The sequence below is a fragment of the Chaetodon trifascialis genome, chromosome 24 (assembly GCF_039877785.1).
Source record: "Chaetodon trifascialis isolate fChaTrf1 chromosome 24, fChaTrf1.hap1, whole genome shotgun sequence".
Classification (NCBI taxonomy): Eukaryota; Metazoa; Chordata; class Actinopteri; order Chaetodontiformes; family Chaetodontidae; genus Chaetodon; species Chaetodon trifascialis.
Window position 1 is genome coordinate 7,508,230 of NC_092079.1, and position 15,908 is coordinate 7,524,137.

The 15,908-nt window shown below is 44.3% G+C and overlaps 1 protein-coding gene across 1 annotated transcript in view; it reads right to left on the reverse strand.

Moving 5' to 3' along the window:
- Positions 1 to 850: 850 nt before the first annotated feature.
- spega (striated muscle enriched protein kinase a) overlaps positions 851 to 15,908 on the reverse strand; it is a 44,689-nt gene continuing 29,631 nt past the window's right edge. The window contains exons 21-41 of the mRNA XM_070994230.1: positions 15,461 to 15,573; positions 15,113 to 15,281; positions 14,596 to 14,695; positions 13,395 to 13,595; positions 12,962 to 13,019; positions 12,804 to 12,881; positions 12,538 to 12,710; positions 12,359 to 12,385; positions 12,086 to 12,238; positions 11,917 to 11,959; positions 11,736 to 11,801; positions 8,689 to 11,398; positions 8,452 to 8,619; positions 6,384 to 6,506; positions 5,421 to 5,585; positions 4,400 to 5,090; positions 4,047 to 4,286; positions 3,120 to 3,343; positions 2,952 to 3,027; positions 2,527 to 2,676; positions 851 to 2,445 (exon numbers count right to left, since the gene is read on the reverse strand). Coding sequence (XP_070850331.1) covers positions 2,208 to 2,445; positions 2,527 to 2,676; positions 2,952 to 3,027; positions 3,120 to 3,343; positions 4,047 to 4,286; positions 4,400 to 5,090; positions 5,421 to 5,585; positions 6,384 to 6,506; positions 8,452 to 8,619; positions 8,689 to 11,398; positions 11,736 to 11,801; positions 11,917 to 11,959; positions 12,086 to 12,238; positions 12,359 to 12,385; positions 12,538 to 12,710; positions 12,804 to 12,881; positions 12,962 to 13,019; positions 13,395 to 13,595; positions 14,596 to 14,695; positions 15,113 to 15,281; positions 15,461 to 15,573 — 5,966 coding nt within the window. The 3' untranslated portion in view covers positions 851 to 2,207. The remainder of the gene's footprint in view (positions 2,446 to 2,526; positions 2,677 to 2,951; positions 3,028 to 3,119; positions 3,344 to 4,046; positions 4,287 to 4,399; positions 5,091 to 5,420; positions 5,586 to 6,383; positions 6,507 to 8,451; positions 8,620 to 8,688; positions 11,399 to 11,735; positions 11,802 to 11,916; positions 11,960 to 12,085; positions 12,239 to 12,358; positions 12,386 to 12,537; positions 12,711 to 12,803; positions 12,882 to 12,961; positions 13,020 to 13,394; positions 13,596 to 14,595; positions 14,696 to 15,112; positions 15,282 to 15,460; positions 15,574 to 15,908) is intronic.

Genomic DNA, 15,908 nt, shown 5'->3' on the forward strand with positions numbered 1-15,908 from the left:
TGATTTGCAACTTTATCCATTAAAATTAGATCACGGTTCATATTGTCTTACACTGTGCTTTCCTACTATGAAAGGTTTTTAAACAAGAGCATTGTTGTGACAAGCTTACCTTTAATTTTACCAGCAGCGATCCATCATCCAGCATGTCATCATCCTTATTTTTCCTTTTTCCAGCTGAGAAGCAAACCCATTTTGTTGCTGTGTGTTGCACTGTGAGACCACAGGTCTTCTTTGCAATGCATCAGGCAGTTTGACTTGAAAACACAGGAAAAGCACAGGATAAAGTAACAACTGTAAGCTGCCTGTGAACCATGACAGTGAGCCAGCATGAACGATGGCACATCTGAATGGAATGAGACCATTAATTCCACCTGTGCTAGTCGAGTCAAACTGTCCAACAATACCCTCAGAAATCAGGAAGTTTTTCTCTGAATGCTGGTATTTTCCAGAGCCTTTTGTCTTTTTTCAGTGTGAACATAATCAAATGGCCACAGCTAAGAGACACAGACTGAGACTCATGTTTTCAGGCTGTTATTTGCAGTCTATTTTCAGTATCTGTTCTGCAGACAAAATAAATGAGTTCACACTCAAGGAGTTCAAATGAGCTGCTTCAGCCACTTTGGCTGTGTTAAGAGGGTCCCACACTGCACTTCAAGCACAATCAGGGGTCTTTGAGGTTTCTGGAGGACAATCAGCAAGACGAACAGAAAGTATTTTACACACAAGGAGAGACTAAACAAGAGTGCTTCTTCATAAAATGCATTTTTGGCCACAAACATCAACAAAAATTAAAAATCCAGAGTGTGAGTGTGAAGTCCAAACCCGCATCCTACAAAGAGAGAAAAACAAGTTACTTTTCCCAATTGTATCAATAGTTTATTACATACTATCTCATAAAAACATTTTCAACTTTTTCCACATATAAACACCGCAAATTGGTACATTTACAAATCTTCAACCGTCCAAATTCATACAAAAAGGAACACTGGGATAGATCAATACACAAGACGTTCTATTATTACAAGGACCGCGTGTGCTGTTCTGCATGTGTGCATGTAGAAATGTCTGCGTGCGTGTAAGAATCTATATGCATCTGTCTGTCGTAAAGTCCAAATATTGCAGTCAAATTTTTGCTTTGTTCAAATAATCCATCAATTGTGAATCAATATCAATGGAGACACATTTACAAGATAAATATTTTGGATATGAATCCGATTTAGGCACTGACTGGCTGACCATGATTTGAGCAACCCGACCAACCGATGGGTAATACTGAGAAACTACAGCAATTCACCAGTGTGTATGACTTTTCCAAGCAAAATGTTATCTACTGTACATGACAGACTGCTTTTCATAGTTGTAAAACAGATAGAGTTCAGTTTTAACCACAGAACAAGAAGTTGTACCAAAAAATTCCTAGCTCACCCTACAACAGCTCGTTTTTACTGTGTGAATCTTAACACCGATCACAAAGACACTCCTTATTTTTAATGTATTTTTTCGCCTCAGTGCTTATTCGCAAAGTGAATCAAAAATGCTCGCGCGCGCACACACATGCAAATAAATTAACATGGAAAACGTAAACAATTTCAAGAAAGAAAAAGAATATTTTTGGTTTTGAATTTTTGAACTATAAGTCAATGCAAAAATAAATTAGCAGCTTAAATCATGGTACATTCACATGAGTTGTTTACTACTAAAGTTAGTGACATAAACAAGGTTGCGCAGTGGAAACGCTAATGATACACATGTTCCAGGCCGATCGTGCAGAGTGGCGACCAAAGTTTATCAAAACCATACATTAATGTGCGATTTCAGAATTCACAATGTGGCTGAGAAGTTGTGCAATCAATCAAAAGAAAAACAAAGAACATCCTGTGTCCTTTCGGTGGTTCAACAGTTTATGAGAAGTTCAAAAAACATGTCACGGCGCCCTGCTTCTCCTTCCCTTTGTGTTTCTGTTTCATCTCAGAACCCCTCTAGTGCTGAATGTTGAAGTCTCCCATTGTAACACGTGGACTCCTGTCTTTTCTTTGGATATTTTAGCATTATCCAGCGATCCGTTCATCCCCTGTGCCTGAACCTGCGCCTCACGAGGCAGGCTGACATTCTTCACGCAGCAGTTAAGGTGCAAAACGTTGTTACTTTGCGTCACTGTGGGCAGATCCAACTCTGCGAACTCAGGTGTTGCATTTTTCACCGTCATGTCACTTCGGGCTGGGAACGGGCGGTGCGGTCCCAGACGCCGGGGACTGGGGTGAGCTCTGGTAGGTGCGCAGCAGCACCTTGTGCTTGGTGGCGCCCTCTGTGCGACGGCATTGTTGTTCCACCAGGAACTCTTTGAGTCGGCCAGAGGTGAAGGTGAGAGTCTGTCTCCTCAGCTTCATCAGGTAGGAGTCCTGCAGCCAGGCCTGTGTGAAGCAGTCGCGCGTCGTCGGACGAGCCCTGACAACACACATGCACATACACAGAACTTAACATTTGATTCTGTCTTAAAGGAAGTGTAAACACCTTACGGCCACTCACCAGGGGTAACTGCTCAACATCTTCTTGAGAAAGGCGGAGGCACTTTGGGACACATTTGGGTACAGTTTTGTCGGGTCAAACTTCGCCATCAGGATTTTGGATTCAATTTGTAGAGGGTCTTTATCATCGAAGGGCAGGCGACCACTGAGCCTGGTTGTTCAGGAGCAAAATTACAAAATTGAAACCAGCTTAAACCTACTAAAACAAAATACAGGTAGAAAATTGGTTATTTTAGTAATTGAGTTGGGAAGTGCATTTTGTTTCAATGTTAACTAATAAGTATAAACTGTATTTTGGGAGCCCTTCAAATCTTTGCAATATCTCCAATGAGTGGAGTGGTTACATGCTATAACAAATTCAAACACATCTGGTCTTAACTGATGTGAAGAGAAGTGAAGTGACCTCCAAAGGGACGTTTCACTTACATGACGAAGGCGACAACTCCAACAGACCAAACGTCTGCAGGAGGACCCACCACTTCGCCTTTCACCATCTCAGGAGCTTGGATCACAGTTGTCACGAGGAAGAAAACAGAGAAAATTAAGAGTGTATCGATTCAAAAAGTGAGCTTGCTTTAAATCCAGCTGACTCACCCATGTACTCCAGAGTTCCGGCTCCTGAGTCCTGGTGTTTGAGGCTGAGGGGGTTGAAGCTCTGAGCGCTTCCAAAGTCCACAATCTTGATGGCGTTGAGGTTTGACACCATAATGTTGTCTGGCTTGAGGTCCAGGTGGAGGACGCGCCGGTTGTGGAGGTACTCGATCCCCTGGAGGATCTGGACCAGGTAACCCACCACGTCGTCCTCGGAGTAACGGAACCTGAGCAAAAGGGAGATTCTCAAATGGTCAAATCCTCAGACTGGAAAAGTATTTTAGTCCAATTATGGGGCAGTAATGTTTGGGTTCTCAGATTCTTTAGAAATTTCCTGGGGAATAACTGAACAGAACTGTCTTTGCAGACGCACTTTTCTTCAACTAAACCCTCAATTATGGTTATCATTTGTGCCCCAAGTTAAGTTTTATGGTTATATTTCTTTCTATGTGCAACTTAACTTTGTTAACTTTATTATCTGCATGTCAAACATATCGCTGTGTTTGGAAAAATTCAATTAAATGTAAGGACTTTCAATGTGTGGAAAAACTGCATTAAAGGGAAAAATGTGGGACCATTTATGGACTTCCTGTAAAAAAGTCCCACAGAGGATTTTTCAGAGCAGTAATGCTATTTATCTATATTTATGATTTATGATGCATTTTTTTGTAGTTGGTAGTTTTCCATCTTTCTTTTCTGTTCATGTTTTGTTTGTTTGACAGATTAAAAACAGTAAATATTCAAAATCATCAACATCATTAAAGTTTTACTGAAGCACAGTTTAATTAAAGCAGCTAAGTCACATTAAATATGGAGCATTTCACTGGAGTACAATTAGCTTTCATCTAAAGCAGTCATTGCTGGCTCAGGCTACGTAAATCTGTCTGACTTTGTGTGTCTCAGTGTGAGGTGACATGTGAGCCATCCTACCTGTCTATGAGGCTGTACAGCAGCTCTTTGCCCGTGCAGTACTCTGCCACCAGCACCAGGTAGCGCGGCGTGACATAGGCTTCGTGCAGAGCCATGACCTTCTCGTTGTGAAGGGATTTCAGGATCTCATACTCCTTCAGGACGTCCTGCTTGCTTTCCGGGCTGTAGGGAATAATCTTTGCCATGTACATTTTGCCCGTCGCATTCTCGCGGCACTCTCGGACCACTCCAAAACGACCCCTGACAAAAAAACAAAACAAAAAACAACCCATGTGAAGCTGCTTCTCGATGAAGCCTTTTCTCGTTACGTCTCCATCATATTGCAAATCAGGCCCAAACATTTACTGTCTCACCTGGCTTTCTCATCCAGGAAAGTGTAGGGTTTCTGTGGAACCCCCTGTCGTAGAGCAGTAGAGGACGTGGTGCGTCCTGTTGGGGTGCCTCTTGTGGGGGTACTGGCTCCTTCACCTATGGGGCTCAGGCTGGAGGCCTGGAGTACTTGTGGGGAAAAGGAGACGGGAGTCGGGGCCACGCGAGCAGTGGCGGTGGTGGTGGGGACGTATGTGGGCACAGAGGCTGGTTTGGTTGGCATCGATGGCGGGGTTACAAGAGGGGGTGGCGGTGATACTGGTGGAGCCTGGGTCATAGGAGACACCACGTTTACTGGACTCTGGGGTTTGGGGAGGACAAAGGGTGGAGGTGATTTAGCAGTGGGTGAAGAAGGAAGAGTGGAGCTTAGTTTTTGAGCATCCTCAGCAGTTGCGCCCGCAGGAGCTAATGGGGGGTTCGTTGTCAGCTTAGGAGGCAGGGAGGGCGGAGGGGTGGGAGTGACCTCTGTTTTGGATGGCGATGTTGGTGGAAGAGGTAAAGCAGCAGGAGAGGCTGCGTGTTTTGGGGAGGTGGAGGAGGAAGCGATGGTGGAGAGAGGTATCTTGGGAGCGTTGTTCTGGACTGGTCTGAGTGGAGGCACAGTCACTGAGGAGGTGAGGACTGGTTCAGGTGGAGCTGTCCTTATGATGGCCACAGCAGGTGAAGCTCCTCCAGCTGAGAAACACAACCACACACTCACTCAGTGTTGTTTTCATACATATGTTTTTACCTTCAATGATATTTTCTGTACCGTTACAACTGTAGCCTTCCTCATCCATTTAATGAAACTTTTTAGCACATTAACTACTTGATAATGGGTTTGTGTACATGACGACATGATGTGAGACACGAGACTTTGCATCACTGTTCACGGTTCATCATTATATCTTATTCCTCCTGCACCCTTGAGTTTGTGTGTGTGACTGTAATGTTTCTTCTTTCCAGCTCGGTATCATTATCCTCAACTCTGTGCAGTCATTGACGTTTTGACAGTGTGTCAAACACCTGAGGAGTCCAGGCTGACTGGAGCTGAGCAGTTGCTGTAGGGTCCCTGTCCTGCCTTGTTGGTGCAGGCGACGCGGAACCTAAAGGTGCCACCTGCTGGTAGGTCTGTGACATTGTAGTAGCAGTCGACAACTCCAGTGGCCACAGTCAGCCAGTTTGAATCACCTGCAGCACAGAGGGGAGAAATGAGTGCGCTGTGGAACGCGATGCTGTGACCTTCATGGATAGAGCAAAGCTTTATGGGGAACATTGAATGCTGTGTTTAAACCGGAGTCCAATTCCTGATATGTGCACATACACTTGGCAAATAAAGCAGATTCTGATTGTTCACTTTGAATGATAAAATGACTTGTAGTTCACACATTAAACACCAGATGGCGGCAGAACCAAACTACTCTGAACATGGACTCAGGATTGAAATTAGAAACAATGTGAAAAGCCTGTGCAAACAAGTTAATGTTCAGTTTGCTTGATTTAAATATTACCTGCTCTCTTATCTCAGTTCGTATGCAGTCCAAATATAATTGTGTGATCAGTGTCTTCTGTAAATGCTGCCAGGCAAAGAATTTGCGACTCAAATTTTCAAACTCTGCAACTCCAAGTTTGTGTGACCTCATTTTCACCCACCACCTCATGAGTTAATGATGATTCACCGAGCTTAATGACACAAAGCTTTGACAGTAGCACTGGTGCAGTCAATATTCCCTCGGGGGCTGACTCATTTTCTCTTGTCGGTGTCTATGGGTTCTGAAACTTATTACCAGAGCATTCTCCACATGTTGTGCGAAGCCAAACATTGTTGGAGCTTTTCAAATACTCATACTTAAATAAAGCATCAAAACTGCCTAAAAACCAAATGACAGGAAGGCAAACTTATTTTAAACAAACATGAGGATGATCTGAATACTGATCAGTGATGAATAATGCTGTGAGGGGAGTTTGTTCACGTCAGCGCTCACTCACCTTCTGTCTTTCTTTCCAGGATGTAGCTGCAGGGAGGTTTGGTGTCTGCTGGCTTCCACAGCACCAGGGCTGTGTTGTTGTAAGTCTGGGGGACCTCAGGGGTCCCTGGTCTTTTTGGGACACCTGAAGGTGGGGTGGAAAATGTAGTATAATTTTTCTATTAGATATGTGAAGAATCAAGTATAACACTGTAGCTAATGGTAAACAATAGTAGTAGCTCTGTGGAGCCTGATATGATAGTGTGGCTCTGTGGAAGCCTGATGTGATAGTAGAAATTAATTGCTGTTTGCTTGAGTGAAGGAAGAGCGCATAAAACGTCAAGATGACAGTGCAAAGATAAGAAGAGAGGTTGCTGTGCAGTGATGATGATGTGCTGCAATGACACCATGCAGCTAACATTGTGAGGGCAGGACACCTGGATCATAAATCTTTGGGGCTTTCCATGGCCTTGCAGGTGTTTTAGCCGGTTCTGACTGGTTTCAGACCAGGATGATTGTGACCTAATATAACCCTGCGTGTCCTTACATAACCTTACTGTATTTAATCCATGTTTGACATTTGTTATAATCATGAAAGAACTAAATGGTCTTATAATCACAACTATGATTTACTGCGCGTTAACGAATAATGGTTTGGGATGATTTAATATACTTTGCTATATTTTAAAGCATTCTCTATGTGATGTGTCCTTATGCTTACATGCAATCATGATAATAAAATGTAATTTGATGTTATTTTTAAAAAACAGAGCCCATGACAATCAAAAACTAATGGTGTATAATTAGAGGAATAGAGAGGAGAAAAGAGGAGATAGCAGCCAAAAAGTACCTAATGGTGTAAAAAATAGAAGAGCCTAGAAAAAAAGAAAAAGATGCCCCAAGGGCGGGGAATACCTTCAGCAGAACTGTATAAAAGATAGAGCACTGACCATTGTAGGTCAGAGACTTCTTCAGATGTACACCCTGTGTGTTTCTGGATTTCTCTCCCTTTGTTGTCGCGCCAATAAAGTGTTTGCATCTCGGACCCTGACTCCTGCAGATCCTTTTTGAGCACTTTTTCTCAGACAGCTGAATTTGACTATTTCTGGACTGTTGTGGATTGTACATTTGGCCTTCAAATTCCACGACAAAAAGGAGGAGAGTGAGCACTGGCATGGTGTAACATAAGAGCAGCCTCTGGTGAAGCTTTTCAGAGGCCAGATGTGGTTTGGGCATAGTTAAATTACAATTCTGTTACAGCAATCAGTGATACCGCATGTTCATTTATTTACATGGAAGTGTCGCAATTTAAGCACGTTCAAGATATCAAAGCGGAAACACAAGATGTTCATTTTCTCAAGCCCAGGGCAAGAAAACGATCCAGACGATGCTTTGAGTTTTGTCGTTACACTGAACCAAATGTGACACCAATAGTCATTCTTTAATTTCAAAATGTATCTCCCATTAGGCCTGTGCACCGGCATGAACAATGGAGCCAGTGCTTCAGGCAAGATAAGCTGTCTGAGGTATTTTTCACACCGCTGATGGATTATCAAGCGGAGACAAATAGTATCAGTGGCTGGGATTCGTGATACTACGTGTCCACAGCCATAACAAATAAAGTTCAGATGCTATCGATTGCATCTGACGTCTGAGAAATACATCTTCCACTGTCGCCTCTAAAGTCTCATTATTATTGCTGCCATCATGAGCAGCATGGGCAGAATCTGAGCACCGTTGCTCTCATTAAACACTATTTGTGACTGCAGTCTTGAATGTGACCTGCCACAGCCGAATTCAAAGCATCATTTGCTCCCATTACACAATGAATATGAGAAAAGCCATTAAGCTAATCTGTTGACATTAATATTCATACCATTCCTCCTGCTATTAAAACTAAATTATGTAAAATACATCACATTATGGTGATACTTACCGTATGTTCTGTGTGAAAGAAAAAAGAGCAGTTGGACCTCTGGTAAGAAAACACGTTCTATCTTGCAATTTGCAGCGGTGACATTTTCCCCATTCAATAAAATAACACATGAACCACAAAACGATGCTTTTCATGTGCTAAACAAGGTACTTACAAGCTATGGACAGTGTGCAGGAGGTGGTGATGGTAGCTATGGGGTTGGTAGCGACACACTCATAAACTCCAGCGTCCCTTCGGCTGGACTTCATGATCGTAAGAAGCTGCCTGCCGTCTGGGTGGGAGATCAGGTTGATTCTGTCGTCCACCTCCAGCAGTTTCCGATCTGGAATACACAAAACATTTAAGCGACTCATTGGCAGCTTGTGGATAAAACCACAATGACATTAGGTACCTTTCATCCATGTGATTTCTGGATGTGGACTTCCAGCTGGAAGGCAGCTGAGAGTCACAGGTTCCCCCTCCAACAAGACGTGGTCTTTCAGCTTGATGTGGAACACGGGGGCGAAATCCGAAGCAGAGCGGATGAACTGCTGGTTTTTTGACAGACCTTCCTCTTTGGGGGCAGATGAGGGCTGATCAGATTGGGAGGGGGTTTTGTCTCTCTTGCCCCGTGTCAGACCCCACCTGTCCCACCGCGATCGCCTGTCACTCTCTGAGGCTTTTTCGGAATGGATGCTAGAAGAGGATTCGATCGACTCCTTGGATGCACCAGCGCCGGCCTGTTTCGCGAGCTGATTCTCTGGGACGCCCATTCCTTTGAGTCCTCGCCCCTCGGACTGGGAATGACGATGGCGGGTAAACAGCGGGGTCCTCTTTCCCTCTGCGTCCCCTTGTCTCTCCTCTGACTGACTGCGGGTTTTCGCAGACATTCCTGCCACTTTGTTCTCAAACTTTTGTCGCATTGCCACGACAGGGGAATCGGTGACTTTCTTCGAATCCCTTTGTGCCAGCTCTTTCTGACATCCCTCTTTATCCTTCCTCTCCTCTGACTGGGTCCTTATTTTGGCAGAGATTCCAGCCACTTTGGACTCAAACCTGCGCCTCATAGCAGAAACTGATGACTCCTCTGCTTTTCTTTGTTCTCTCTCATCCAGCTGCCTCTGTGCACTGCTCAGCTCCTTTGTATCCAGGGACTTACTGCGACCGAGAGCCCATGAAACTCTCTTGCTTGCAGCAGTTTCCTGCACATCCTGATGCTTTTCCTCCTTTGGTTTCTCGCCCTTCTTATCAGCGGATGTTGACCTCTTTGCTCGCAGGGAAAACCTCCCAATTAAACCGAGGCCTGTTTCCTTCTCTTCCTCTCTTAAATCTTGAACAGATTTGGATTTCTCCTGCAGTCCTCTGGATACCATTTCAAGAGGCCCCCCCCTCGGCCCCGGCCTGTAAACCTCTTCATCTGCCTTCCGGCTCAGTACAGGTGATTTCTCCTCTGATTTGTTTCTGGTCAGTTTTCGGAGGCCACGGGTCAAAGACGACTCCCGCTTCTTAAACCTGGCTTCAAAGACCTCCTCTGAATCGATGTCTTTGATGTCTGTTCTGAGCACAGGCTGGCGGGGGGCGGCAGGAAGATCAGGGTTTGATGATGTGGAAACAGAACCAGGAGATCGGTCAGCAGTTGCTACTTTGGCAAATACTGCTGCGTGCTCTGGCAATGTGGGCGCATCTGTGGATTTTGTATCATTTGGCTTGGCTGCAGCAGTGGGATGTTTGGATTGAGCCTCGTCAGGCGTTTGAGACACTGCGACAGCTTGAATGACACTTGCATAAGCAGATGATGGTTTACGGTTCTGTGGTGATTCCTCGTCCGCCTTCGTGTCCTTTTCTTGAATATGTAACTCCTGACTTTCTTTCCTCTCTTCTTCTTCATCATCCTCCTCAATCACAATTATTGGAGTAATTACAGAGGGTGATCTCGACTCTTCTTTATCTGCCTCTTCTAACTGGGTTTTGGTCCTTTTCTCTGTTAGTCCATCCATGTTCCTCTCACTTTGCATATCCGCATGTTCTTTCACATTGTTCTGTTTTAGCTGTTGGTCCAGTCTCCCTGGTGTTGGGAGTACAAAGGAGGCCCTCTTTGTAGGCGAGGCAGATGTAGATTCCAGTGTTGTTTGCTCTGTTAGTGCGGACATTGACGTCGCCACCTGAAGCTTCTTCCCCTCTATGCTCCCATTGCCCACTGATGGGATCTCTAAGGGGGCTCCAAACCTGCGGTGCAGGGGCATGGGCTCAGAATCCCCCTGAGTGAAGGAGGAGCTTTTACGAAAAACTTTGGTCTGTGGCATGTCCTCCCCAGGACTCTCAGAAGACGCTGCTCTGGTGAGTGTTGATGGCCCCGTTATGGATCTCCTCAAATTGCGATCAAGAGACCCCGTCCTCCTCTCATCTTCCATGCCGAGTGTTTCAAACAAGGGTCCTCGCAGGCCGCTCATCTTTTTGTCCATGTTTCCCCCCCTGAGCAACCTCTGTCTCATCAGTTCCAGTTTTAGGGCATAATCCTCCTGGCTTAACTTCGCTGCTCCAGGGCTTGGACTGCGATTTGGTAGTTCCATAGAAACAGCTTTTTTCAGGCTTTTGCTACTTGGTTCTTCGTTGCTGGAGTTTCCCTCTTCTGGGTCAATGTGGAGAAGCAGTGCTGAATCAGCAGAGCTGCCTCTCCTCATGGTAGCCCGTCTGGCTTTTGTCTGTGAATCCTCCGACTCCACACTTGATCCTTTTTTAAGGGGAGCTCGTCTTGTCTTTTCCATTTTCTCCTCATTTGGGGTTTCCTCTTCATTTTTGTTAGTCCCTACTCTCCTACCTGCTACCTCCATGTCGTCCTTTTTCCTTATCCCATCAGCAGCAACGCTGGGCCATACAGTGACATCTTCATCCCCGGGGATCTCATTAAGGGAGACCCTAGACCCAGAAAAAACCATGGACAGCGGCATAGGAATGAAGGGAAGCTCATCCACGTCTGCATCCGAGTCAGAGGAAGAGGAGGGTGGTGGCGAGCCTTCTTTTAAATGCCGGGCCACAGCAATGGAGACGTGGCTGGATGAGTCATTCAAAAGCTCCGGGATGGACCGCATCACCATCTTGGACTTGTAGCTGATAAGGGAGCGCTGAAAGAGGACGACGTGAGAGAGTTTGTTACTCAATTTTTTACTTTATATCCAAAATCTCCAGTCGAAGTCAGTCTTTTCATACTTAAATGAGTTTGCAATCTGCTAATAAACGCCGGGTTTTATTAAATTCTCTGAGTAATTTAAAGTGAAAGTGGTTTCAGAAACTACAACATTGAAAAACTAACATACCAGACAATAAGATTATTATTTTTGAAAGTTACACATAGAATCCTGATTCCAAAAATGTTGTGACTGTGTCGCTGACTGTGTCAAGACAATAAAAATAAAGACAATATATTTAATATTTGATCTCATCACCAAATCAACAGCTTACCTGCCATCGCCTTCTGGACAAAACTTGCTTCAGCATCGCTGTGCTGATGCTCTTGTTCGTTGGTGACTGCAAGACAAAAAGAGGGGAGTCACCATTAACCTTAGTGGAGACATAAATACAAATCTCTTGACACATTGAAAAGTTTCAGGCTGGATGATATATTTTCTCACTGGTAACTCACCTTGAACCAAGGATGACGAAGGCACTCGATGGCACTGGGCCTCCTAAGAGAGGGAAAATTATGCACATGAGAAAGGAGCGACTGCTCTTAAAAGAAATGAGGCGATGATAAATGATATGTATTCATACGTGATTATGATAAAAAATAAGCCAGTAATCTTGATGCTTACAGTCTGTCCACCACCAAAAGCTTGATGACAAATCCCTTGGCTTCCTTGCAGAGGTCAGCAAACATGCTCTCCTCAAACGCCACATTGTAGTTGCGGATGTTTAAGGCGGTGGCTCTGTCATTCTCGCCAGCAAAAGGAGACACACCAGTCAGGCTAAAATCAAAAATAAGCACAATTATCAACATTATCAACATTAAACATAGAATTCTTTTGACTGCAATTATACTGGATCTATCAAAGCACATGCTCTCATAATTAATCTATACAACATACCAGAGGTAAGTGATGACACCAACAGGCCTGTGGGAGAGCAGGGCAGATGAATGACAAGTGGATATTCAGGAGCAAAACGAAAGCACAGAAAAGACAAAAGATGTGATTGTGTTGCAGATAACAAGGCAGGAGCCTGCAGTGTGTAGTCACTTCTCCATGCTGGAGAACAGGTGGCTCACCATATGTCTGTTGCTGTGGAGACGGGAGTTTGGTTAACAATCTCTGGTGCGACATATTCTGGCGTGCCGTATTTGCAGTAGTACTCCTCAGAAGCCTCCACTTTTATGGCACAGCCAAAGTCACAAATGCGGATTTGGTCACTCACAGGACTTGCCATCAAAATGTTTTCAGGCTAGAGGAGGGGTGTATCCAAACACATCAATGTTAGCTACTTGTGAAAGAATAAATCAGTCAAATAAATGCCAGAGGAGGGATGGACAGTTACCTTGATGTCAAGGTGGGCAATGTTTTTTTGGTGGAGGTAACGAAGACCTTCCAAAACCTGCTGAATACTACAGCGGATCTGCAGAGAAAGACAAGGAGTGAACTTAAAAGTCATGTTACATAATGATGGCGCAGTGCAGTCAGCAGGAACACACAAACCTCCAGTTCCTTGACGCTTGTTTTTCTGGCCATTCTTTCCAGCAACTCCTCGTGACATCTTCACACAATAGTTGAGGGAAAAGAGAGAGCTGCAACTTGACTGCACAGTCCAAGTGGTAGGTGCATGAGATATGAATTATAAATGAGCAAAACTCCCACACATCCTATCTCTTGCTAATTCCACTCATCGGCGATGAGTCAGAAAGAAAAGGCTGTGCTTCATTCATGCCTCCAGGGGACTGTAGAAGACATTAGGATTAATGCTTTGGATCTTTAGTGTCCTTGAGATGCATTAAAGTGCACTTCTCCTCAGCAATGAAGCAGATCAAAAATCAGTTCTGCGGGAGAGGCAGTGCCTTTGTGACGTTAAAGATATGAACATGTTTGAGACTAGCAACGTTTCCTGTCATCAAAAGCTGCAGTGAAAGGATACAGCTCTGTGATGAGCACCACCACGTTCTTCTTCTCAAAGGCATCGTGGAAATAGAGAATCCTCTCGTTGTCCAGCTCAGACAGCAGGTCCATCTCTCTGAGAGCCGAGGCTTTCCTCTTCCCTCGCGCAGAAATGAACTTGGCAGCGAACTCGGCCTTTCCCTTTTTCTGAGTCACCCTCTTCACGTAGGAGAAGGCACCCCTGCATCAAACAGTGGGTCGTGTTTTGGGTTTAATGAGTTACAAACAACCTTTGAATTGCTTCATTTCAGAGTGGAAAACAGTGTCAAAAAATGATGCCAAAACACATTTTAAGGGGGATTTGCTGCTTTTTTTTTTTCACAATCAGGCCGGCTGGAGCGACCTCATTAATGGCCAAAGGTCAAAATCTCACCATCATCAGAGTGAGAAAGTTCATTAAACTCAATAATATCAGCTCAAATGTCAACTCACTGGCTTTGCTGAGCTTGCAACCTTCAACAAACCCATGCAGCTTTATGCTAAAAGCTTGTCAGTGGACCTCTGATCTTAGATGATTTTGCTCATATGTTCCAATTTCTGGCCATTATCTGACTCAGGTATTTGGCTTTGAAATTAATACCCTTCAACATATATTATTTTATACAGGTGTGACACTGTTCTTCCGAAAAGAACGCACACCTGTCAGCCAATCAGAATCAAGAATTATCTGGGAAAGGAACAAGGAAGAGGAAAACAAAAGGAAAAGCAACAACATGTGGGAAAAGTGATATTATTCGAATTGAAATGAAAAAGTTTCCACCAATGAATTAATGATCATTACCCTTTTCCCTCCATTGTATAATGAACTTTCATTCCCCTCTGTGCTGTTTGGTCAAATAAATCTGAATTCCATTTGCGTTTGCGGCTCTGCTTAAAAACCAAAACGCATCCTCTATTGGAAAACAGATTTTCCCATCTTCCTATTTTGACGCTCTGATTACAATCCGCAGCAAATGTCTGTCTCCTCCGAGTCTGAGCAAAGCGATTCATCTGTGGGCTAATGCATTCACTCCACTCAGGCTGGTGACTCATCTCTCATTTCTGTCTGCTGTTGTTCAGCAGGTGCGACTCCCCGCCCTCCCACTGCCCGACCCCTAGTGCTCAAACAGCCATTAAGGCCGATGTACTTGTGTAAAAGGATGCGAGACAGTGGGAGCGTGTGGCCAGTCATGCACACTCACCTCCCTATCTCTTTGTGGCTATCGTAGTAATCCGTCAAACGCCTCATCTTCCTCAGAATGGTTCCCTCGTCCTCCATTGGCTCTGCTGCTTCTTTTCGCTCTGCAGGGAGCACCGACATTTTTATGTGTGTGTGTTTGGATGTACATGTGTGCCAGCATAGCGACAGATGGTTTCATATTGTAGTCTCAAAACACCTTGTGGTCCCGCCCAGATGGTGTAGATTTAGAGGCGGAATTTTCAACAACAACTAGCTTTTACTGGTTTGTCCAGCAAATGGATGTAATCTAACCAAAATACGCAAGATCAACAGTGGATGCAAGAAAAGCTTGTTTTAATTTCTCATTAAATCACCATCTGAATACGAAAGTGATTTAGAAGTTATCATGAATCAACGTTTGCTGCTTTTCCTTAATTCTGAATCTCACAGAATTCTAATCTTTTTTATTGGGACCAATCTGTCTACATGAAAGTCTGTGTGTGCGCACAGTGTTGCTGCTGTTTTGCTGGAGCGCAGACCTGTATGAACTGTGAGTTCAGCCTTGCAGGAGTTGGAGCCGGCCAGGTTCTTCGCAGTGCAGGTGTACACGCCGGAGTGTTCGGGGCGGGCGTTGAGGACAACCAGGGAATATTCTGGGTCATCGTACACAAATGTGAAGTGGCTGCTCTCAGAGAGAAGCACGTCATCCTGCAACAGACCGATCAGCTATTAATATGGTTGCTTCGGCTAATTTCAGCGTCAAGCAGCTGTGCTTTTGTGCTGCTCCACTGCAAAATGACCAACACTCCATCTGATATCACATTGCCTTTCAACATCTTCGTAGCTATTCTGGCACTGAAAAAGAACTCCACTCTCAAACATCATACCTTATACCACAGAATATCTGGGTCTGGTTTCCCTTCAACCACAACGGCCAGACGGGACATCTCTCCAATGTGCACGTCCACGTCCTCCATGATGCTTTCAAATTTAGGAGGCACTACGAAAGAAAAAGAAATAAAAGGTGGTCACACACAGACTATAACATTGGACCACTATGGACTGCACTTACTCACTTATGCAGTTTAATTTCCCTCATGTTCTGTGTAGATATAAGATCTATTTTTACTTTTATGTTCTTTTGGTCAAAGTAAATAGGTATAAAAGCCCCATGAGGACATTTTTATACACATTAATCACATTAATCCCAGCAATGATGATGCAGTCTTCATTTTAAAACCGTAAAGACGTATTTAAAGAAGCTATTCTAAAGTCATGAAACTTAAATGAAATTACATACAGTTCGCCCTTGTTGGTATTTCCGGTAAATTCTTG